This window comes from Monoraphidium neglectum (genome assembly GCF_000611645.1).
Source record: "Monoraphidium neglectum strain SAG 48.87 unplaced genomic scaffold scaffold00113, whole genome shotgun sequence".
In the NCBI taxonomy this organism is placed as follows: Eukaryota; Viridiplantae; Chlorophyta; class Chlorophyceae; order Sphaeropleales; family Selenastraceae; genus Monoraphidium; species Monoraphidium neglectum.
This window is the reverse complement of record NW_014013515.1, coordinates 1-20,999: the sequence shown is the minus strand read 5'-3', so window position 1 is coordinate 20,999 and position 20,999 is coordinate 1. Positions and strand designations below refer to the sequence as shown.

Below are 20,999 nucleotides of genomic sequence, written 5' to 3'. Positions count from 1 at the left end.
GCAACCTAGGCATTGGCCCTTTGGATCAACCGCCACAGCAGCTGCCAATCCCAACAATCCCGTTGTGCTCGATGACCTCGGCAGCACACTTGTAGTTTGTGAGCCTTTCTCGATGGTGTGTAGTCCTTCGCATAGATACGCCTTGCACGCAGTCAAACATGCGAGATCACCCGCGCCAGATCTTATTTCACGATAAGTGGGATTCGGTGTGATATCACCGAAATACAGCAAAAACGATAGTGGATTCATGCACACATGGCGTCGAGCGTGGGAACCGTCGCCGAGGCGCCGCTGTCGGGAGTGGCGCGCGCGCTGCAGGAGCTGCTGGATCTGGAGGGCCTCATGAGGCGCAAGCCGGGTGCTGTGTCCACCCACCGCAAGGTGCAAGAAGTGACTGCGCAGCTGATGTTGGAGGTGGACGCGAACCCGGACCCGCCGCCGCTGCCTGGCGCGCTGGTGGAGGGCCTGGCGCGCCTGCTGTCGAGCGAAGTCAGGATCGCCGCGCAGGCGGGCGCCAGGGCCGCCTTTTGGCTGATGGGCACAGACGCCAACCTCCATGTCAAACACATGGAGCGCCCCCCATATGCGCGCCAGGTGCGGCCTCGGCGCGACTCAGGCGCCCGTAGCCGTTCGATGCACAATGAAAATCCATCCTCTCACTGCTTGCAAGGATCCGATCTGGTGCTTACGTGGTGCTCTGAGGAGACTCTGCCACCCCTGCCGCGCCACGTGTCGCGTTGCAGGCGCTTGTACCTTGCGCGGCCCCTGGCTGGCCCCTTCCCTTCTCTTGTTTGCAGCGAACATTGAGTGTCGCACTGCGCAACATGCTTAGCGCCTCCAATTCCCCCTTGATTTGACCACCCTGCGCCCCCCACCCGCAGCTTGCCCAGCAGCCAGGAATTGTTGAAGCCCTGCTGAGCTGCGCTGAAGTGTTGGGTCGCGGCGGCGACGCGCGCATGATCCGCTGCGGTAGCGTCGAGACGCTGGGCTGCGTGGCCGCCACGCTCGCAGCTTTGTGCGCCTACACTGAGGGAGAGGCCGCGGTCGGCGCGGCGGGAGGCACAGGCGACGGCGGCCGCGCCGTTGGACTGATGCAAGCGTTTGTCGTTGAAGCCGCCAGCTGCTCAAACGCCGGTATGCAAGATCTGGCTCTTGCGAGTTTGGTCCCGCTCACCGTCTTGTGCGACACCCAGCGCGCGGTGTGGGAGCGCCGCCAGAGCGGCGCCGGCGGCGCCGTTGCGGCGGCTGCAAAGCTCCTCGCCGGCGCTGGCAAAGCGCGGGGCCCGCTGTGTCGGGTCCAATCTGCGGCGGTCTACCTGGCTGGGTGCTTCACGGACCCCCCTCCTGCAGCTGCCAGTGCGGCCCGTGTGAGTTGGAACGACGTTCACCAGGCGTTCCTGCGACCAGCAGGCATTGACTCCGTGCCTGGTTTAACGTATGAAGTTGGGACCATAGCGAGGCATCATTACCAAATACCCGTGTTTTCATCCCACCACACTTGCATCCATGCTGCTGACAACAGACCCTGCTCTGCTCTTTCCATCCGTGCGCCCCTGCTGCCTCCGCAAACAGCGACGCTCCCGGCCAAGCCCGCCGCCGCATGCCGCTATCGACGCCGTCCCCGCGGCCGTGCAGTGGATTGTGAATGTCCTGCGCTCGCCTGGAAATAGCGACACGACAAAAATCGCCGGCACGGTCCTCACCCTGCTGGTCAGGTGCCCTGACACCGACGAATGCGCGTCGGGTGAGCAATATCAACACACACGCACACGCACACGCGCGCACGCACGCACACACACACACACACACACACACACACACACGCGCGCGCGCGCGCGCGCAGAGGGACGGGTCCGCGTCAGCAGCCATCAGGGCTAGCAGGTTCTGCACGCCGGCTTGCGCTTTTCGCCAGTCGCCCTTGCTTGCACACGTTGGGACTTAAGGTTGGGCTTACTTCCCCCCGCCGTATTGGAAGTTTCTGTCTTCCGCCAATCAGCCGATGCTGCTCGACCACCACCCCCCCTTCCCTGCTGCTGCCTTGCGTTGCAGGTCGCTTCCTTGATGCTGGAGGCGCGGCCCTCCTGTGCCGCATCTTTGCCGAGGCGCCGCTCACATCGACGCACCTCGACAACGCGTTGCTGTGCACGGAGACGATGAGCAGGATGGTCTTTATCCGCGGCTTGGATCCTCAGGCAGCCCGCGGCCCAGGTCGCATCAGGCAGGGAGGACTGCCCGCGGCGGACTCGGGCCAGTTGATCCCAGCAGTGGTGTCCGTCTTGCAGCGTCCTGGCGCCGCCGGCACCACCGTCGCACATGCTGCAATCGAGGCCTTGCGCAGCTTGGTGGCGATGGTGGGCAACGACTGCCGCCCCAGAACGGCGAAAGTCTTCTGCCGCGCCTTGGCCGCCGCCCCGCGGGCGCTCGAGGCGTTTGCCGCCGAGCTGGCCCCGCTCTCGTCGGCCCCGCCGCCGCGACCCGCCGAGGCCGCCGCATTCTACCAGACGGCCGCGCGCGCCGGCTCCATGGCCGGCGTCGCCCTGGGTGTCGCGCTCTCCGCGCCCGGCGGGGCCGACCCGGCGGACGCACGCGTGATCGCCCGCGCGCTCCTGCCGGCGGCGTTTGGGCCGCTGCGCGGCACGGCCGGCTTGGTGCGCTTGGGGCCGGATTTTGTCGTACACGACTCGCTGCTGCGCGCAGCAGAGGAGCTGGTGAAGGCCGCCGGGCACGACAGGGATGTGGCAGCCGCGGTGCTCAGTGCGCATCCGGGGCTGAGGCGAGACATGGACTGCCTTCTCAAGGCGTACGAGTGCAAGCGCCCGATGAGGGGCGCCCCGCGGCCAGCTGCATCGGCGGCCGCCCAAACCTCGACCCAAGAGGCGCTGCTGGGCATAGACAGCTGGCTGCGCTGGGCAGAGGCGCCAGACCAGCCAGCAGGGCCAGCGCGCTTGGTGAAGGCGCCGGCGAGCGGCGCAGGCGAGGCCGCGACGGGCAGCCCCATGCAGCAGAGGGTGCCGGGGAGCCCGGCCGCTGCCGCGCCGCCCACACCCGTGCCCGCCGCCGCGGCCTCTGCCCCTGCTGCTCCTGCTGCCCCTGCCGCCTGCGCCAACTGTGGCAAAACCGATGCTGCGAGGCTGCGGCTGTGCCGCGGCTGCCGCCTGGTGCGTTTCTGCTCTCAGGAATGCATGCGGCAGCAGTGGACCTCCGCCGGTCACAAGCCCGCCTGCAAGGCTGCGCAGGCGGCGGCGGCAGCAAAGGCAGCGGTGAAGCCGGCAGCGCAGGACGTTGCGGCGGAGCGGGACGCGGCGCAGGGTGCAGGGCAGCAGTGATGAATGGGAGCGAGCTTCTGCATGGCATGCTTTTGCGTGTGATCTGCATTTTAAAATGGTTGATTTCAACTTTCAAGTGTGGATCAGCTTTGTGCACGACCTGGGTTGGGAGGACTGAATTGCTTGCATGCTTGTGTGCTTGTGCAAACAGGGCGCTGAGATCCACTACGCACCTGTTTTTTAAAGTTCCCTGTCCCAGCCTACACGTCCACTACAAAATTACGTTTGATAATGTACAGAAACCAACAAACGCCTCACATAGACAGCGCAACAACAAGAACCGCCGCACGAGATGGCAAGGCCCAAGAACTCTGTTGGTCTGCACAGGGGCCGGGACCGCAGCCGCACCACACTTGGGCCTGCCAGGTAGGAGCGCGATGGCATGGCCTCACGGGGATGTTTGTTGTGTGACTTTGGCGCCGTGCTCTTCAAACTCCGCCCTTGACATCCGCATCTGCTGGAACGACCCCAGAGACGACAGTATGGAGCCGCCTGGGGGGGGGGGTGCGGCAGGGACAGGTGTGTGTATTGAGGAAAAGAAGAGGGTCAGATAGAGGGATTAGATGGGAGTTGTGTGTGCCTGGTGCAATGTGATGCTTGTGTTGGCCGCCACCACCGTCTGTCCAATTATTTGCATGCATGGGAATGAGAAGGGGGGAAGACAGGGCAAGGCAGGCGAGTGGTTGCAACCTAGGGCATTTGCGACCACAGCACGAGCAGCTACTCTTCTCTACCCCACCACAGCAGCTGCCGACCCATACAAGCCCGTTGAGCTCAATCAATTCGCCGACATACACGTATGTATGGGAGCCGCTCTTGATGGTGGATTGCTCGTCGCGCAGACTATACGCCTCACACAGAGTCAAACATGCGAGATCACCCGCGGCAGACATAATCTCGCGCTAGGTCGGAGTTTATGGTATCACCGAAACACAGCAAAAGAATTCTAGCGAACCCTTGAACCCATGGCGTCGGTCACTGGAGGCGTCGCCGAGGCGCCGCTGTCCGGCACAGCGCGTGCGCTGCGCGAGCTGCTGGATCTGGAGGGCCTCATGAGGCGCAAGCCGGGTGCCGTGTCCACCCACCGCAAAGTGGAATATCTGATCTATCAGCTGGCGCGGGAGGTGGACATAAACCCAGACCATCCGCCGCTGCCGGGCGTGCTGGTGGACGGCCTGGCGGGCCTGCTGCAAAGCAGCGCAGGCAGGCGCCAGGGCCGCCTTCTGGCTATCGCGCGCAGACATCACCATCCATGATACCAGACTCACGTACACGCTTCAGGTGTGGCCTGGGTACCATACATGTGCCCGTGTGTTTGCGATACGTGACAATGGGTACCGCTTGGCAGGGACCAGCTTGCCGTGCTTGCGCCTTGCTCTGCGGAAAGTCTGCTGCCCCTGCAGCACCACCAGTCGCGCTACAACGCACCGGCACCTTGTGGAAGCCGTGTCTGACCCCTGACCACTTTTAGGAATTCGGGATGGACACCAAGTGTTGCGACGCACGGCGCGTCTGGCCCCCCTTGCCTTGCGCGCCCTGCGCCACCGCGCCCGCAGCTTGCCGAGCGGCCGGGCTTTGTCGGAGCCCTGCTGAGCTGCGCTGAGGTGGTGAGGGGCGGCGGCAACACGATCATGATCCGCGGCGGTGACCTTGAACCGCTGGGCTGCTTGGCCGCCGTACTCTGTGCTATTTGCAGCGTCATCGGAGGAGAGGCTGCGCTAAGCGCGGCCAGCGGTGCAGGCGACGGCGGGAGCGCCATTGGACTGATGCAGGCGTTTGTCGTCGAAGCCGCTGACGGCTCAAACACCAATATGCATGATATGGCTCTGGCAATCCTGGGGCATCTCAGCATCTTGTGCGTGAGCCACTGCGCGGTGTGGGAGCGCCGCCAGAGCGGCGGTGGCGGCGCCGTCGCGGCGGCTGCAAAGCTCCTCGCCGGCACCAGCAGAGCGCGGGGGGCGCTGTGTCGGGTGTACAATGCAGCGGCCTACCTGGCTGGGTGCTACGCAGACCCCCCTGCCGCAGTCATCGTTGCCGCCCCTGTGAGTTGCGGCGACTTGACGCCGCCGGGGCGTGGCAGGCAATCCTTTGTATAGCAAGCAAGCCTTTTGAACAATAACCAGGCGTCCTTACCTTTGTTGCGCGTTTCAATCCCACCACTTTGCATCCATGTTGCTGACATTAGACCCTGCTCTGCTCCTTGCATCCATGCGCCCCTGCTGCCTCCCCAACAGGAACGCCTCGGACAAAGCCCGCCGCCGCGTGCCGCCATCGATGCCGTCCCCGCGGCCGTGCGGTGGATCGTGGACGTCCTGCGCTTGTCCGAGGAAAACGACACGGCAGAGGGCGCCGTCGCGCTCATGAGGCTGCTGGTGGAGTGCCCTGACACTAGCGAATGCGCGACCAGTGAGTGATACCAACACATACACACAGACAGGGACGGAGCCACATAGGCGTCCAGCAGGTTCTGCATCCCGGCTTGCGCTTTGTGCCGGTGGCCCTTGCACACACAACATGCAGGGCGTACGCTAGCCCCTTGGTGATTTGCTTTTCTCCGCGATCAGTCGATGCTGCTTGACTCCTCTGCTCTGGCTGCTGTCTTGCGTTGCAGGTCTCTTCCTTGATTCCAAAGGCGCGGCCCTCCTGTGCCGCATCTTTGCCGAGGCGCCGCTCACATCGACGCACCTCAGCTACGCGTTGGTGTGCGCGGAGATGATGAGCAGCATGGTCTTCATCCGCTGCCTGAAACTTCATGCGGCCCACGGTGGGGGCAGTGTCAGCCAGGGCGGCCTGCCTGAGGCGGTCTCGGGCCGGCTGATCCCCGCAGTGGTGTCCGTCTTGCAGCGCCCCGGCGCTACCGGGACCATCGTCGCGCGCTTTGCAATCAAAGCTCTGTCCAGCTTGGTGGTGATGGTGGGCGACGACTGCCGCCCCAGAACCGCGAAAGCCTTCTGCCGCGCTCTGGCCATCGCCCCGCGGGCGCTCGAGGCGTTTGCAGCCGAGCTGGCCCCGCTCTCGTCAGCCCCGCCGCCGCCGCCCGCTGAGGCCGACGCATTTCACCAGACGGCCGCATACGCTGGCGCCTCGACAGGCCGGCGACATCCTGACTATCGCGCTCTCCACGCCCGGCGGGGCCGACCCCGAGGACGCACGCGTGATCGCGCGCGCGCTCCTGCCGGCGGCGTTTGGGCCGCTGCGCGGCACCGCCGGTGCACTGCGCTTGGGGCCGCCTTTCGTCGTGCATGAGGCGCTGCTGCTGGCAGCCGAGGAGTTGGTGAAGGCGGCTGGGCGCGACAGTGGTGTGGCGGCTGCCGTGCTCAGAGCGCATCCGGGGCTGAGGCGAGACGTGGACAGCCTTCTCAAGGCGTATGAGTGCGAGCGCATGGCGCAGGCTCAGCAGGCGCAGGGCGCCCCGCAGCCAGCTGCAGCGGTGGCCGCAGCGGCGGCCGCCCCGAACATGACCCAACGGGCGCTGCTGGGCATAGACAGCTGGCTACGCTGGGCAGAGGCGCCAGAGCAGCCTGGGCCGACGCGGAAAGGCAAGGCGCCGCCGAGCGGCGGCGCGGGCGAGGCTGCGGCGGGCGCCCCTGCGCTGCAGAGGGCGCCAGGGAGCCCAGCCGCGGCCCCGCTGCCTGCGCCTGCCTGTCCTCCAGCGGCCCCTGCTCCAGCAGCCCCTGCTGCTCCTGCTGCCCCTGCCGCCTGCGCCAACTGCGGCAAGACCGATGCTGCGAGGCTGCGGCTGTGCCGCGGCTGCCGCCTGGTGCGGTTCTGCTCCCAGGATTGCATGCGGCAGCAGTGGACTCCGGCCGGTCACAAGCCCGCCTGCAAGGCTGCGCAGGCATTGGCGGCAGCGAAGGCAGTGAAGCCGGCAGCACAGGACGTGGCGGCAGTGCGGGACGCGTCGCAGGGTGCAGGTCAGGGGTGACGAATGGGCGTGAGCTTCTGCAGTGCATGCCTTTGCTTTTGATCTGCATTTCAAAGTTCTTGGTTTCACGTCTGGAACAGCTTTGTGAGCGACCTGGGATTGGAGGACTGGAGTGCATGCATGCGCGCATGCTTGTGCGAGCCAGATGTGCTGCTATCCAGCAACCACCTTTGATTCCAGAGGTTCCGTGTCGCAGCCTGAGTGATTACAACTAGACTGTGAAAATCAAGCAGAAACATCCACGTATGAACAGTGATGAACAGTGCCTCAAAACACGTGCCGCACAAGTTGGCATGGCCGCAGCTGCACCACACTTGGGCCTGCCAGGCGCCCAGAGAGCCTCAGGGCGATTTCCGGTGTATGAGTCCGGCACCGTGCTCCTCGAACTCCGCCTTTGACATCCACATCTGCTGGAACGACCCCAGAGACGACAAAATGGAGCCGCCTTGGGGCGGAGGGACAGGGGAGGGGCACGGGGATGTCACGCGCCATGCATGTCTCTTGCTACGTGATGTGTGTGTGTGTGTGTTGTGTGTATTGTGTGTGTGTTAGCGTGTGTGTGTGTGTGTGCGCGCGCGCGTGCGTGCGTGCGCACGTGCATGCGGGTGTGTGCATGCATGTGTAGTTTATGGAGTGCATGTGCACGTGTGTGTGTGTGTGTGTGTGTGTGTGTGTGTGTGTGTGTGTGTGTGTGGACATCTGTGTGTGTGTGCACGCGCGCTTGTGCGCGAGTGTGTGCATGCACGCATGTCTGTGAATAAGCGAGTGCGCACGCAGGCAAGTGTGCAATCCACACTTGCGTGGGGGTGGGGGCAGGGCAACGCTTTGAGGCGATAGCATCAGCACACCGCGCCTGAGGTGCCAACCTGGCCACTCAACCAGAATTCTTGCAATCGGCATGCAGGCCTTTGCTGGAACGCGCACAGAACAACTTTTCATCTGGGCGAGGGAGGTGAATACAGCCAGGGCAGCACGCACCAATCCAGGTGGCGAACCGCTTCTCTGTGGGGTTGACTGGCGCGTTGACTTTGACCTTGGTGCCGCCAGGCGCCAGCGCGGTCAGCTCCCGCTCTAGCCGCTCACGCACGTTGGGCGTCAGGGACGTGCCACCTGCCCAGCCGGTCGGCCAACAAAATTGGGACAGTGAAGGGGGGGGTCAGGGGATGTACAGAAGCATGCATCAGGGCTGCAAGGGCTTGGGTGCAAGAGGACTTGTGCGGCACGTCCCTGCCAAGGAATTTGGCACGCAAGCTGCCAGCGCTATGTCCTGCCACAGGCAGGGCCAGGGAAATTCAACGAGCGTGCTGGCTGCGACGTGGGGGCCGGCGCGGTGGTGGGCTGTCAGACTGCCCCTCGCACCCGTGAGGACGATGCTGCTCCAGAACTCCCGCCGCACGTCACCGTCGCACCCATCGATGGCGTTCTTGACCATGGCTTTGTGTGTGTGTGTGTGTGTGTGTGTGTGTGTGTGTGTGTGTGTGTGTTGGGGGTGAATTGGACGAGGGCGCAAAACTTAGAATTCGGCCATAAAGCTAAGAATCCATGCATTGTCTCTGAACGGGGGACCCAAAGTCAGGCAAGGGTTCGCGTGTCCCAAGCTGCAGCACAAGAACAGGGCGCCTCGAAGCGTTGCACTGCGCGCTCGCGCAAGGGCTTTGCGCGGCGCAGGGTCGGGCCCCACGGCTCGGGGGGCGTGCGGCGGCCGCCCTGCCGTGCGGCCCTCACCTGGCCACGACAGCAGCTGGCGGCCCAGGACCAGCGGGTCGTTGTCCATCCCCGGGAATGACGACACGCGCGCCTGGGGGCACAATGGAATATATCAGTGTGGGTTGCATCAGCTGTGTGGGACTGAAATCAGCCGCAGGCGCCATTGCAGGGTGGCTTGTGACGACGGATGGAGGTATGAGACAGCATCCGCTGGGAAGGGGGTTGGGCGCGGCGCGACTCGCAGGCGGGCAGCGCCATGCGAGACGGGTGGGGCTTGCCAGGCTGCCGGGCGGTCATTGCCGAGGACACCGGGACGGGGGACGAGCCAGCTGGCGCCTCAAGCCCCCTTGAGCCAGTGGTGCATGCGTCCATTACAAGCCCAGGCGACGCCTGAAAGCCATCGAGCGCTGTTTGGCCCACCGTTGAGAAGAGCGTCTCTGTGACGCGGAACCTGTCCGGGCCGATGTTGAGCTCTGTGCCATCAGGCAGCTGCGGGGCCGATGGGGGTGGGCAGTGCAAGGGGCCGGGCAGGTGGGGGTCCAGGTGGAGAGGGCACGCTGGTGAGAGCCACCAGATAAGGCGAAAGAATTTTCCAGGACACGGATAAGCTAAAAACCTGCTGAGTACAGGTCAAGGCTGGCACATGGCAGGTGGCACACGCTGCGCTGCAGAACCAAAGCAAGCCCGGTGCTTGGGGGTCAGTTGTGTGGCGCACCTCGTACAGCGCGTAGGGCATGCTGGCCCCCTCCTGGTCGTTGAAGGTGGTGTCGCTGGCCTTGCACAGGCTCTCCTTCGCGTCCTGCGCCACCTGGTGTTTTCAAGTGGGCGCGCATACGTGTGTTTGTAAGTTTCAAGGGGTCGTGTGATTGAGTAATCGCACAAGGCTGTCCAAGGACCGGATGCAGCACCATGCGCCGCACGCACACGCCACTCCCACCTGCTCCAGACCCCAGGCGTCATAGGAGGCCGTTATGTTGGTGTTCGCCTCCACCACAGTCTGCTCAGTTGATAATCAACATGGGAACGCGGACGGAGGAAGAGGGGGCAAGCAGGGTCGAAGACTTCATTGGTCCTGATCGGGAGCAACCTTGCACCGCGACACGCCAGCGCCCGCAAACTTAGCGCGCCTGGCGCCGCCCGCGGCCGCGCCGCACCTCGTACTGCGCAAAGTCCGGGATGGGCACGCGCTTGAACATGTGGCGCGCCATGAGCTTGGAGCCCTTGGACTCGAGCTCCTTCTCCAGCACCTTCTGCATGCACTTGGTCAGCAGGGCGCCGCCCAGGGCGGTGCGGGCGACGCTCTTGTTGAGCACAAAGCCCTCGTGGACGGCCGCCACTGGGGGGTTTCAGAGGGCACAGGGGCGGGGCGGGAGGCGGGGCGTGTGGGGGCAAAGGCGTCGTGACAAGGGGCGAGGGCCTTGACTTGAAACAAGAAGTGATGCAGCCGCGATGGGGTTGACAGTGTGGAGGTGGGTGCGGCAGGAGCGCTAGGGTGCAGGACGCAAAGCAGAATAATTATGAAGAAGCTAAGTGCTTCAACTTAACGCATTTGACAGCCTGGGCGTGGCCTAGAAGCCGGCAGCGGGGCATTGGCGGCGGCGTCGGTCGTGGAAGCGGCTGCCTAGCGGCTGCTTTGGCGAGCATCCTGCTGTTTTGGAGCCCGCACAGGTTTGCTGCCTCACCCACGTCGTCCTCTTTCCGTTTCAATTCGTTCCGACCCTACACCAGCCGCTCTCGTCCCCTCCGCAGCCTTTGGGGTAGTGATCAGCCTGTGATCGCCATGAGTGAGGCTGTGAACCCGAAGGCGTACCCGCTGGCCGACGCCCAGGTGCGTGCAGAGGCCTGCTGAGAGCTTGCTACGTGCCATGGCATGGGCTAACGCGCTCGCCACCCGGTTCCGCAGCTCACGAACACCATCATGGACATCGTGCAGCAAGCCTCAAACTACAAGCAGCTCAAGAAGGGAGCCAACGAAGGTGTGTGAAAGCGCATGCACCGCTGTAGGGAGGTCATATGCCAGCAGCAGTCTCACTCCCCCGCGCTTGGCCGTCACTGCTGCCGAACGCAGCCACCAAGACGCTGAACCGCGGTATCTCCGAGTTCGTGGTGATGGCGGCTGACACTGAGCCCATTGAGATCCTGCTGCACCTGCCGCTGCTGGCTGAGGACAAGGTGCGTGCTCCGGCGGCAGCCGCCGCTCGAGTTGGTGTGGCAGCTCGGGTACAGCAGCAGCAGCAGCAAAGGCTGCTCAATCGTTTTGCATAACCCCACTCACATGTTATACATGCACAGAGAATACACACTCACACACACATACACACACGCACGCATGCACACATGATACAAATGCAGAACGTGCCCTACGTGTTCGTCCCGTCCAAGGCGGCGCTGGGCCGCGCGTGCGGCGTCTCGCGCCCCGTTATCGCGGCATCGGTCACCACCAACGAGGGCAGCCAGCTCAAGAGCCAGATCAACAGCCTCAAGGTGGGTGAGGGAGACGCATTGCAGCAACAGCCAACTCTCCTTGCTGCAGCGTGCACCCATCAGCATTGGGACAATGCCGCATCGAAGCTACGGCATGCCCGTTGACGGCTCCGTCACTTATTTGCCGATGTTCGCAGGATGCCATCGAGAAGCTGCTGATCTAAGGATGTGGCTATCTGAAGCACCCCAAAGGGCTGCTGCTCTACGCAAGGACAAGGCGGCGAGGCGGGCGCGGCGCAGACGGGCGGAGGCGGTGGGCGGGCGGCTAGATCCCCTGGTTAAAGCCCCCCACAAGAAACACACCTCTTATTGCGCTGACGTCTGTGCCCTGAGAAAGGGCGGACAAACTGCGACCCTAACCTGCAGCTGGCGCTGTAAAGCAGCCCTACATTCCCGTTGATGTGAGCGGCTGCCGTCGAGCAAAACAGAAATGGAATCCCAGCAAGCAGAAAGCACTAACGTTGCCGAATGGCTTGCTTAGCCCAAGTCAGATTATGCATTATCCAAACAAGCAGCTGAGCAAAGCTGGGGTCAACACCCCACACGCGTGCACAGGCAGCGCAGCCCAGCAGACACCCCCCCGCCCACCTGTGGTCCCCCGGTAGCCCGCGTCCACCACGAGCGCCGTCTGCTTGCCCACCGCGAACGCGCTGAGCACCGCGCTCTTCGCTAGGTACAGGGCCGGGCAGCGCTGGCTCTCGAACAGCAGCTCCACCGCCTTCTCGCGCGCGGCGCGCGTGTTGTGGGTGGGCTCTGCCAGCATGATGGCATTCTCCTCCGGGTTGACGCCTAGGCGATCCCTGAGGGGCGGAGGGCGAATTCGTATACCGTAAAAGCGAGAGGGTGTGTTGGCAAGTGTGTGTGTGTGTATGTGTGTGTGTGTGTGTGTGTGTGTGTGTGTGTGCGTGCGTGAAAGAGAGAGAGAGTGCGCACAGGCATGTGTATGCTTGTGCGTGCACGGACGACTGTTTGTATGTGTGAGGGCGCATGTGTAATGGGCTATGCCTGCATTGATGGGAGCGTGGAGCCACGCGCGCAGTGCCGCTGCGGCCTCAACTCTTCGGCCTCTAGCCCCCCGCTAGCAAGCCCAGCGCGCGGCGCCCCCCAGTCCCGCCCGCATCGGCCTGCCCAGGCCCCCTCACTTGAGCGCGTGAGTCCACAGCTTGTCTGCAATGTCCCAATCCTGGATCAGGTCATCAGGGCCCAGTGCGCTGACAACCTGATGCGATGGCGGACGCAGCATGGTGCGAATGCGTTGAGTGGGAGGATGACGTGGGCGCGGAGGCCTGCAGGCCAAGCACGAGCTGGCCTGGGCGGCGCCTGCTGGGAGAGGGTCGGCAGCTTGCTGCGGCACGTCACAGCCGGCGCGCCGGATGCGGTGTTTCTGCGTTCAAGGCCGGGATGCCGCTGCAGCAGGCGAGGCCCACAATGCCGCTTCAAGCAGTCTTGCAAGGCCCGTGGCCGGCGCTGCAGCTCAAACGCCAAAATTGTTTTGAGAGTTGGGAGTGCGCCGGGCCGCACCTCCATGCCGTCCCGCTTGAAGGACAGCGCCGTGTTGCCTACATGGATGCCACGCGCCCCCGCTGCGCCGCTGCCCTCGACGCCGTTCGCGTCCGACGGCGCCACCACGCCCGCCACCTGCGGGGGCGATGGGCGGCGGCAGGGAATCGGCGCCATCTGATGCGCAGCAGCCCCACGTCACGGCGAGGGCCGCTCTTCACCTCTCACAGCACAGCAGCTCGGCACTGGGTGCAGCACCCAATGATGATATGCTGGTTCAAACGCCCACAAAGGCCCTCGCTGCATCTTTAATTCGGCGGATGAAATCGGCGGGACACCCAGCAGTACGCACTGCAGGGAAGACCGCTTTTGGGGTGTCGTCGCCCGCGTAGCCCGCGCGGCACAGGCAGCCGCCTAGATCTATAACCACCGCATTGACCTCATCTGCGAATGCACAGCGCACCGGCAAAAGAAGGTGAGGCCACCCCTTCCAGCGCGGGCGTCCGCCGCAGTGCAAAGCAGCAGGCGGCAGATGTGCAGCGCATCGTGTTGTCGCCACCACTCAGGTACTCACCTCCACCATAAACTGCGTTAGCAGCCATCTAAAGCCTCTATCCCCCTTCCAACTCCCCTAAACGCTCCTGGTCGGTGCCCTCTAGATCATACGCCCCGCGATCTCGCAGAATTTCCAGAAGCTAACGATCGGTTTGTGTTAGGATACATACATACACTTTATAAGTCGAATTTCGTTAATTACCCTTCACATTAGCCCCCTTACCGGTATCGTTTCGCGCGGCTCCACGTATCACTCTATAGCGCAGGCCGAACGCGTCGTCATCAGCAGGTCGCCAGCTCCGTTACATAGCGCGATATCACTCGGATGCACACAATGCGCATTGCCTGCCAGCGTGCCTCCAGCCTCATCGTCGTCAACGCCCGCCTCGCCGCACCCCGGCCACTCGCTGCCGGTGCAGCCCCTGTCCGGCGCTCCTCCAGTGCAGCCCACCAGGTGTGGCATGTAGCAGGTTGCTTGGCCAGCATGCACCGCCGATGGCTGCCTCTGCAGGCCGCCATGCACTTCAAGTGCAGCAATGGAGCCGGCGCAAAGCAGCAGGGCGTGCGTGACGGCATGGATGCTGAGGCATCCTCTGCTACCCGTCCTCATGCGCCAGTTGCACCTTGCACCATCAAGTTGCTCACTCACACACCACACCCCAACCTACCTTCATCTTGGCTGCTGCTGGAACAGGCCTTCGCCGCGCCCTTCGGCACCTCTTTTGGCGCGTCGTCCTTCACAGCACCACTCGCTTCTGCGCCTCGTGCCCCTCACCTGTCGCGCTCGGTTGCCACGGCTGCAGGGGACGGCAGCTCCGGGAGTGAGCTTTGGGGGCAGCTGCTGAGGAAGGGTGGGGACGTCAGGGGCGTGGAGCCAGAGCAGTGGCAGGGCAGGCATTCGCAGCGCTGGAGGGGACCTGGCACAAGCAAGGGTCGACCCTCCGACATATACCCAAACATGCATAGGTCAAACAAACTCGGTGCTAACACATGTTGAGTGTGTCGCATCCCCCTTGTGTCCCCCTTCTGCAGTGGCAACGGCCGTTGTGGGCACCGGGTGCTTCTGGTGAGATCTCCGATCATGGTTTCCTTGCCGCCTCGTGGGGCCCCCATGAGCACTGTGTTGCCGACTCTGCCCTGTGCGCCCAGGCCCGCGTCACAGGCCAGACCAGAGACATCCCGCCGCCCGCAGGCTCCATGTACCCCTTCCCTTCGCGACTGCTCCCTCACCCTGCATCTCGCCCCCGGCATGCGAGGCGCAAGCATGCGCTGCAAATTGCCCTCTGCTTGTTACCAATTCTGGTCCTCTTCACTACCGTACGCATTTTCCAATACCATCAGGTGCACAGAGGCGTGCTACCAGCAGATCAAAGGCGTGAGCAGCGTCGTCAGCGGCTATGCTGGCGGCCACGTCTCAGACCCCTCATACGAAGCGGTGAGAGCCTCAGCACACTCAGCCGACTCTTGCGCCGGGGCGCCCTTGTGGCATTCCTGCCTCACTGCTTGCTGTCTGCCTGACTCAGCAGTACCCACAACACCAGCATTGCAGCCGACTCGCGCCTGCGCAAGAGCTTTGATTGGACCTGCAGCAGTCAGCCCTGAGACACCGCATTTAATATCCATTGTTGCAGGTGTGCGGCAAGAAGACCGGTCACATCGAGGTGGTCAAGATCACCTTTGACCCTGCAGTGGTGTCGTACAAGGAGCTGCTGGAGGTCTTCTTCACAATCCACGACCCGACCACGCCAGACCGCCAGGGTGCGTAGCCGTGGCCCGTGAACCAATGCAACGGGTGCACGCCCCTGGGTTGCGCACGCACACAGCGCACTACGTTCGGGGCTCGCCTTGGGGCGCGCAACACGGGCTGGTGGGCTCGGCAAGGGGTGCCGCCCAGCAGATGCCGCGGGTTTGCTTTCAGTCACAGTGCACCCTATGTGTGCTTCCTGGGCTGCGTGCCCTGTGACCTGGGGAGCATAACGGGGGCCCCTGGGGATCCAGCACCTGCCCGACTGCTGTGGCGCCCGCTGTATCCTGTTCCTACCCTCAAACTGCAGGCAATGACGTAGGCCCGCAGTACGCGTCGGCGATATTCTACGCTGACGCCGAGCAGGTGCGGGGCCGAAGGCCCACCATCAGCCTGGCAGCGCTGCGGCGGGCCACTGTGGCGGGCCACTGTGGCGGGCCCCTGGGTGGTCGCGCACTGGCTGCTCTCACCAGCAGTTGCTGGCCCTATGCCAGCGGCCGGCTTCCTGGCCGCTCCCACGCACGTCCTTGCAGGCTGTTTGTGCCGACCCAGTTTTCCCAGGTCTCAAGCACTCAACACTCACGCCGCTTTGCAACCCATTTCGACGTGGTCGTGCAACGCAGGAGGCTGTCGCCAAGGAGGTGCGTGAGCAGGTGACCAAGGACAAGCTGTGGCCCAACCCCATCGTCACCAAGCTGCTGCCCCTGGCCACAGACGGCCCCGCGCAGTTCTGGTCTGCCGAGGTGAGCCCGCACACCCCTGTTCGCGCCTGTTCTCTCGTGGCATCCATTGGCTAAGGCAGTACATGTGATACTCCCACTGAGGGGGGCGGCCGGGTATACAGGTTACCACACGGGTGTTCATCACGCGCATTTACACCCCCTCCTCGCTCGGCCACCGTAGCTCGCGCGCGTGTTTCCGCGCCGCCCGCACTCGGCTCACTCCCGCGGGCGCGTCCTTCCTTCTGCCACACGCCGCCAACCGCACCGCAGAAGTACCACTGGGACTACTTCAACCGCAACCCCGGCCAGCCCTACTGCATGTTTGTGGTGGAGCCAAAGGTCGCCAAGTTCCGCAGCAAGTGGGCCGCCAAGCTCATCAAGTGATCTGCCAGTCGATCTTGACAACCAGGCCGGCTCTCTGTGATTTGGTGCTATCAGTCTGCCTGTTATCATATCTGCGGACAGCCACCTGTGATAACGGTCTGGCGCATGCTGTGCAGAGGCGGATGCGCAGAGCGGTCAGTGCGGTGCTCACCTCTGGTGGCGCGGCTTGGCATCGCGCACGCGCGCGCCCCAAGCCCCGCAATAGCTTGGAATGCCGGCTTTGTTGCTGAGAGGGGACATGTTCTGGCATGCGTTCATGACTATGCGGACCACTTTTCTTGGGGGTCTGGTTGCGTGGGTTTTGACCAACTACATGGGTAGCTGCAACGCTTGAGTTGAGCATTCGTGCTGCCCATTCTCAACCTTGTGAGAGCCCGACTGCACCATCCCTTATTGCAATCGTCCTTTTTGTTGCGTGCCATTCTGCACGCACTCCTGTAATGTTGTGGCGCAGCCATGCAAGGCTCTTGCGGCAGTTCGGCGCAGGCACTAATTATCCAGCCGGCGCTCATCAGGAGGGCTGCATGTGCGCAGCAGAGCGCACGCCGCCTTGCCACCAAAGCCCAGTGGGGACGAGAGGGCGGGCAGCACCCCGGGCGGCCGTCCCGCCGAGGATCGGCTCGTTGCAGACGCTCCTGTAGGTGTGTGACGCAACAGTTGAACCGACACTTGCTGACCACTGGTCTATGGCATAGCAAGCAGGGCAAGGGAGCAGGGGCAACCCTTGAAATGATTTGCTTCCCGGGGTTGTTTGGGGCAAAAGGAACAAGTGCTGGATAGTCACCTTTCTACGCCCCACAGATGCTCTGAGCATCCACGACAAGACACCAGTGGCCTAAGCTGAGACCATTCGGGGTGTTTCTTCCAAGCTGCTGGGCTGTCTGCCAAATTGATGGTCACAAGATACGCAGGAGCGCTGTGGGTGTCAAGTGTGCTTTGCCAGTGGCACTGATGCTCAGTCGGCCGAAATGATTGAATAGCGCCACTGTCAAAGCCACGTTGTGGCAGGGGTATGCAACTTAAAGTACGCCGCACTCAATCACAGCGAGTTCAGTACCAGCTCTGTCAGCGCTCAATGAAGCCTGCAACCTTGGACTCCCAACTGTCACGCCCAGCAGACACACGGGCACGGACTTTATCAGCCCGTGGTTACAGATAGAAGTCACAGTGGGGTTCCCAACACTTTTAGATACTCTGAAGTCATGGCAGCCAGCACGATGGGCACGGCGCTGGCAGTATTGGTGGCCCTGCTGGCGACCGCAGCTACGGCCCAGCAGATCCCCTCCAGCTCTGACTGCCTTGCGCGCACGCAGTCCATTGGCGAGAACAATCTGCTTCTCAGGTACGCGCGTGACAAGCACTCCTCTTTAAAACGCGGCGACGTTGGAAACGTAGGGCACGCGGCGCGAATAATTGTGGTCGCGGCCCGTCGAATACCCCGCTTCTCACAGGCTCTCCGCGTGTCAAAGTGGTGCTTCAAGCCAGTGCTGCAGCCAGGTGCGCTTCAAATCAGGGGGCAATGGGGCCGCCGGTGCTGAGATTGGGGTTGTGACAGGGGTTGACACCCAAGGTTGCGTGTCACCCACACCCAAGCTCATCTCACTCGGGGGCACAGCCACATGCGAAATCCCAAAGAATCTTTGTCAATTGGAATCTGGAATCAAGGAGTTCACGCGTGCCTTGCTGCCCCCCGCACGCTCGACGTGCGACCCTTGCACGCGCTCACAGGCCAACGGCCTGCTGGCTGGCAGCGGCGAGCTCGCCTACTGCCTGTGCAACAAGGATGTTCTGGACACCACGCTCTCCACCATCCAGAACAACCCCCTGGCCCGCAGCGCGGGTGTGACTGGCGCGGCGATCCAGCAAGTGTGAGTGCCATAGCACAGCGTGCGTTCACGCGGCATTTTGTGCTGGGCTTCTGCAGGATTTGGAACAAGACCAATGTTAGGTCTGATCGCGGGCAGCTTCCTCACTGCTACTGCATGCTCTGGAGGTAATCAGCAATGCACGCGTTTATCAACAGCAGTGCAACTGCAATCTGCAGAGCTGAAACCTTCCTATCAACTGGCACCTGTCCGGCAGTTTGCAGCTCGAGCCTGCCCCCTGTATGCGCTTTAACATAAACGGCACACACACCACACGAGGGCCCCCGTGAGAGGGCTAGCAGCCCTCTCACGTCTGTCGCACTCTCACCTGCTTCGCCGCTCATGCCATCTATCATCTCACCACCTCAGCCTCTCTCAGTGTGGCGTCCCAATCGCCGGCAGCAATGCGTGCAAGGCCGGCGGCGGCGTGAGCGTCCAGGCCCCCGGCACCCAGGTCCAGGTTGCGCGCGGTGGCGCGACCTCCGTCTCGGCCCCTGGGACCCAGGTCAATGTCGGCGGCGGCGCCGGCGGGGGCGGTGGCGGTGCCGCCGCTGCTGCCCCTGCGGCGGGCCAAGGCGGTTTCTTCGCAAAGAAGCACCCCTTCCTGTTCGCTCACCACCCACTCCTTCAGGGGTTGGCGCAGGGCTGATGGCGGGTGGTCGACGGCCGCATGCCCTCAGCGGTGGCTGTGACGACTAGGGGCAACACAACGAGATGCGAGGCAGGCTGGCAGCTGCAGATTGCAACCCTCTGACGCATTGCCGACCGCCAAGCGAGTCTGAGACGTGGCGGACTTCAGTGCCGATAATATGCTCTGCTGCTCCTTTGCCGGGGTCCAGGAACAATCTTGTTTGAGGAGTCCTGCAGGAGGTTGCTTGGGCGGGCTTGCAAGTGAGCGGTGGGCAGGTCAGCCATCGACCACACTTTTGTCAGGGCTGATGAAACTGGCAAGTCATGATGTAAAACTTTGAATCACAACTCATATGACACCTCAGCCTGGTGCTGCAGGGCCCTGCGGTTGTGCAACCAACAGCATGCCAGCGTCACTCGAGTGATGTGAACTTTGCACTTGCCTCCACACTCCAAATGCTTTGTGCGTGGTCGATGCCGTCGCGCATCTGCAGGCACATAACGTAGCATACATCGACTGTTGCGCATACAACGCCGTATAGCGCCCACAACCGACGATCTGGACCAGGGACCAGGACCAGCAGCAGTATGAGGGCATCGGTGCTATCCAAAGCTGGCCGGCAACATCAGGCATCCGCCACAGCCCGCACGCGCTCGGGGGCCCCATGCAAGCCGCGCCTGGTGTCCCGCCAGGTGGATTTTTCACGCAGTGGCGGGTCTGCGCTCTGGGCTCGAGGGTTTGGAATTGAAGCCATGTCCGTATACCTTTGGGGCCCCAGTTGGCCGAATGGGCGGGCCTAGACCTGATCTGCTCTCCCGCACTGGCGCCACTCATTCAAATTGCTCCCGCTGGATTGAATGGTGTCCATGTAGGCTCTGCCTGAGGCCGTGACCGTGGTTTCAGACCTAGCAGCCTCCGACGGGTCAACGCTGGCGACGATCGCCGGCTTTGTGGCCGCCGGCGCCGCCGCTTTCTATGCAGTTGGCCAGAAGAGCCAGGTTGGTGTTAATGCAAGGATCACCAATCAAGCACAGAACGCCAATAAAACTCTTGCTCATGCTGACCTACATCCGCCGCATACACCTGAGCCTCCACGTGCGTTTCGGCAACCACCTGCTCTGTTCTTGCTGGCACGGGCGAGCAGCCGTGCACAATACTAACCCCGTTCAATCTCCACCGCCCGCCCGCCGCGTCCATGCCTCATCCTATCATGAAAAGGCCGAGGCGCTATCAAAGGAGCTCGAGGCTCTGAAGGCAGCGTCAGGCGGCGCCGCTGCGCAGGGCGCGGCTGATGGCGCCGGGGCGGACGACGCCACGCTTGCCGCGCTGCAGCAGCAGCTCGCGCAGGCGCAGGCGGCGGCGAAGGACGAGTCCGCGAAGCGCGCGGCTGCGGTGAAGGAGAAGGTGAGGAGAGCCGCACGCGTTGGGGGCCTTGGAAATTCATGGTACAAACGGCGGTTCACGGCGAGTTGCAATGGACAGCAGGCCTGCCTTCAGACACAAGTTTGCAGCTGGACAAGCCAACAAACTGCACCCTAGTAGCACATTGAAAAAGAGCCCCAGAAGGGCTTGTTGAATGGAAATTTATACTTGTCGCATCGCCGCTTTCACACCGCTCGGCCCTAAGCAACCTGTGTTCAACCGATTTTGTATCCAAACCGCGTGACAGGAGTCCTCGCTGGCCGCGAAGCAGTCGGAGCAGTCCAAGCTCCAGAACGAGCTCTCTGCTGCGCAGCGCGCGCTGACCGACGCCTCCGCTGCGCAGCGCACCGCCGAGGCTGCCGCCGAGGCCGCAGCGGCGCGCGCCGCCGCCGCAGAGGAGCGGCTGTCGGCCGCGTCCCAGGCGGCCGCGGCTGCGGCCGCGGAGCTGGGCGGCCTCAAGGCGGCGGCTGCCAAGAAGCTGTCTGACCTGGAGGCGCAGCTGGCGGAGGCGTCGGCGGCGGTCAAGAAGGCGACCGAGGAGAAGGAGGCTGCGGAGGCGGGCGCGGCGCGGGCGCGCAGTGAGATGGGCAGCGAGCGCGCCAAGGCGTCGCGCCTGCAGGTGACAGGGCGGGCGGCGAGTCCCACGACATGAAGGGGACCGCGGCTCTTGATGAGACCCCGCTTTGAGCGAGCGGCCGCGCTGCGCAGCGCGCCGCCTGGGCAGCATCCCCGCC

General features: G+C 63.3%; 7 protein-coding genes across 7 annotated transcripts; 5 read left to right on the top strand and 2 right to left on the bottom strand.

Annotated features, from left to right (window-relative positions):
* Positions 1-255: 255 nt before the first annotated feature.
* MNEG_1182 (hypothetical protein) lies at positions 256-3,326 on the top strand (the record flags this gene model as incomplete). Its single annotated transcript, XM_014050337.1, has 4 exons — positions 256-594; positions 882-1,367; positions 1,573-1,744; positions 2,050-3,326. 4 exons carry the CDS (start codon positions 256-258, stop codon positions 3,324-3,326), a joined length of 2,274 nt encoding a protein of 757 aa, XP_013905791.1.
* A 1,811-nt stretch (positions 3,327-5,137) lies between these two features.
* Positions 5,138-7,251, top strand: MNEG_1181 (hypothetical protein; the record flags this gene model as incomplete). Its single annotated transcript, XM_014050336.1, has 4 exons — positions 5,138-5,368; positions 5,561-5,732; positions 5,938-6,239; positions 6,418-7,251. 4 exons carry the CDS (start codon positions 5,138-5,140, stop codon positions 7,249-7,251), a joined length of 1,539 nt encoding a protein of 512 aa, XP_013905790.1.
* Positions 7,252-7,592: 341 nt separating this feature from the next.
* MNEG_1180 (Actin-related protein 4) lies at positions 7,593-10,507 on the bottom strand (the record flags this gene model as incomplete). The annotated part of the gene is made up of 9 exons (XM_014050335.1): positions 7,593-7,696; positions 8,230-8,361; positions 8,611-8,685; positions 8,977-9,049; positions 9,379-9,447; positions 9,674-9,766; positions 9,896-9,955; positions 10,113-10,294; positions 10,504-10,507. The coding sequence occupies 9 exons, from the start codon at positions 10,505-10,507 to the stop codon at positions 7,593-7,595; spliced, it is 792 nt and encodes a 263-aa protein (XP_013905789.1).
* A 231-nt stretch (positions 10,508-10,738) lies between these two features.
* MNEG_1179 (ribonucleoprotein-associated protein) lies at positions 10,739-11,606 on the top strand (the record flags this gene model as incomplete). The annotated part of the gene is made up of 5 exons (XM_014050334.1): positions 10,739-10,786; positions 10,862-10,934; positions 11,027-11,130; positions 11,311-11,442; positions 11,580-11,606. 5 exons carry the CDS (start codon positions 10,739-10,741, stop codon positions 11,604-11,606), a joined length of 384 nt encoding a protein of 127 aa, XP_013905788.1.
* Positions 11,607-11,941: 335 nt separating this feature from the next.
* On the bottom strand, positions 11,942-13,544 carry MNEG_1178 (Actin-related protein 4; the record flags this gene model as incomplete). The annotated part of the gene is made up of 6 exons (XM_014050333.1): positions 11,942-11,967; positions 12,031-12,242; positions 12,585-12,661; positions 12,964-13,080; positions 13,295-13,386; positions 13,517-13,544. 6 exons carry the CDS (start codon positions 13,542-13,544, stop codon positions 11,942-11,944), a joined length of 552 nt encoding a protein of 183 aa, XP_013905787.1.
* A 287-nt stretch (positions 13,545-13,831) lies between these two features.
* Positions 13,832-16,347, top strand: MNEG_1177 (peptide-methionine (S)-S-oxidereductase; the record flags this gene model as incomplete). Its single annotated transcript, XM_014050332.1, has 8 exons — positions 13,832-13,951; positions 14,192-14,348; positions 14,530-14,563; positions 14,839-14,932; positions 15,129-15,255; positions 15,552-15,607; positions 15,865-15,984; positions 16,234-16,347. 8 exons carry the CDS (start codon positions 13,832-13,834, stop codon positions 16,345-16,347), a joined length of 822 nt encoding a protein of 273 aa, XP_013905786.1.
* A 1,202-nt stretch (positions 16,348-17,549) lies between these two features.
* Positions 17,550-20,917, top strand: MNEG_1176 (hypothetical protein; the record flags this gene model as incomplete). The annotated part of the gene is made up of 7 exons (XM_014050331.1): positions 17,550-17,738; positions 18,076-18,215; positions 18,582-18,818; positions 19,411-19,558; positions 19,716-19,841; positions 20,062-20,247; positions 20,513-20,917. The coding sequence occupies 7 exons, from the start codon at positions 17,550-17,552 to the stop codon at positions 20,915-20,917; spliced, it is 1,431 nt and encodes a 476-aa protein (XP_013905785.1).
* Positions 20,918-20,999: the final 82 nt, after the last annotated feature.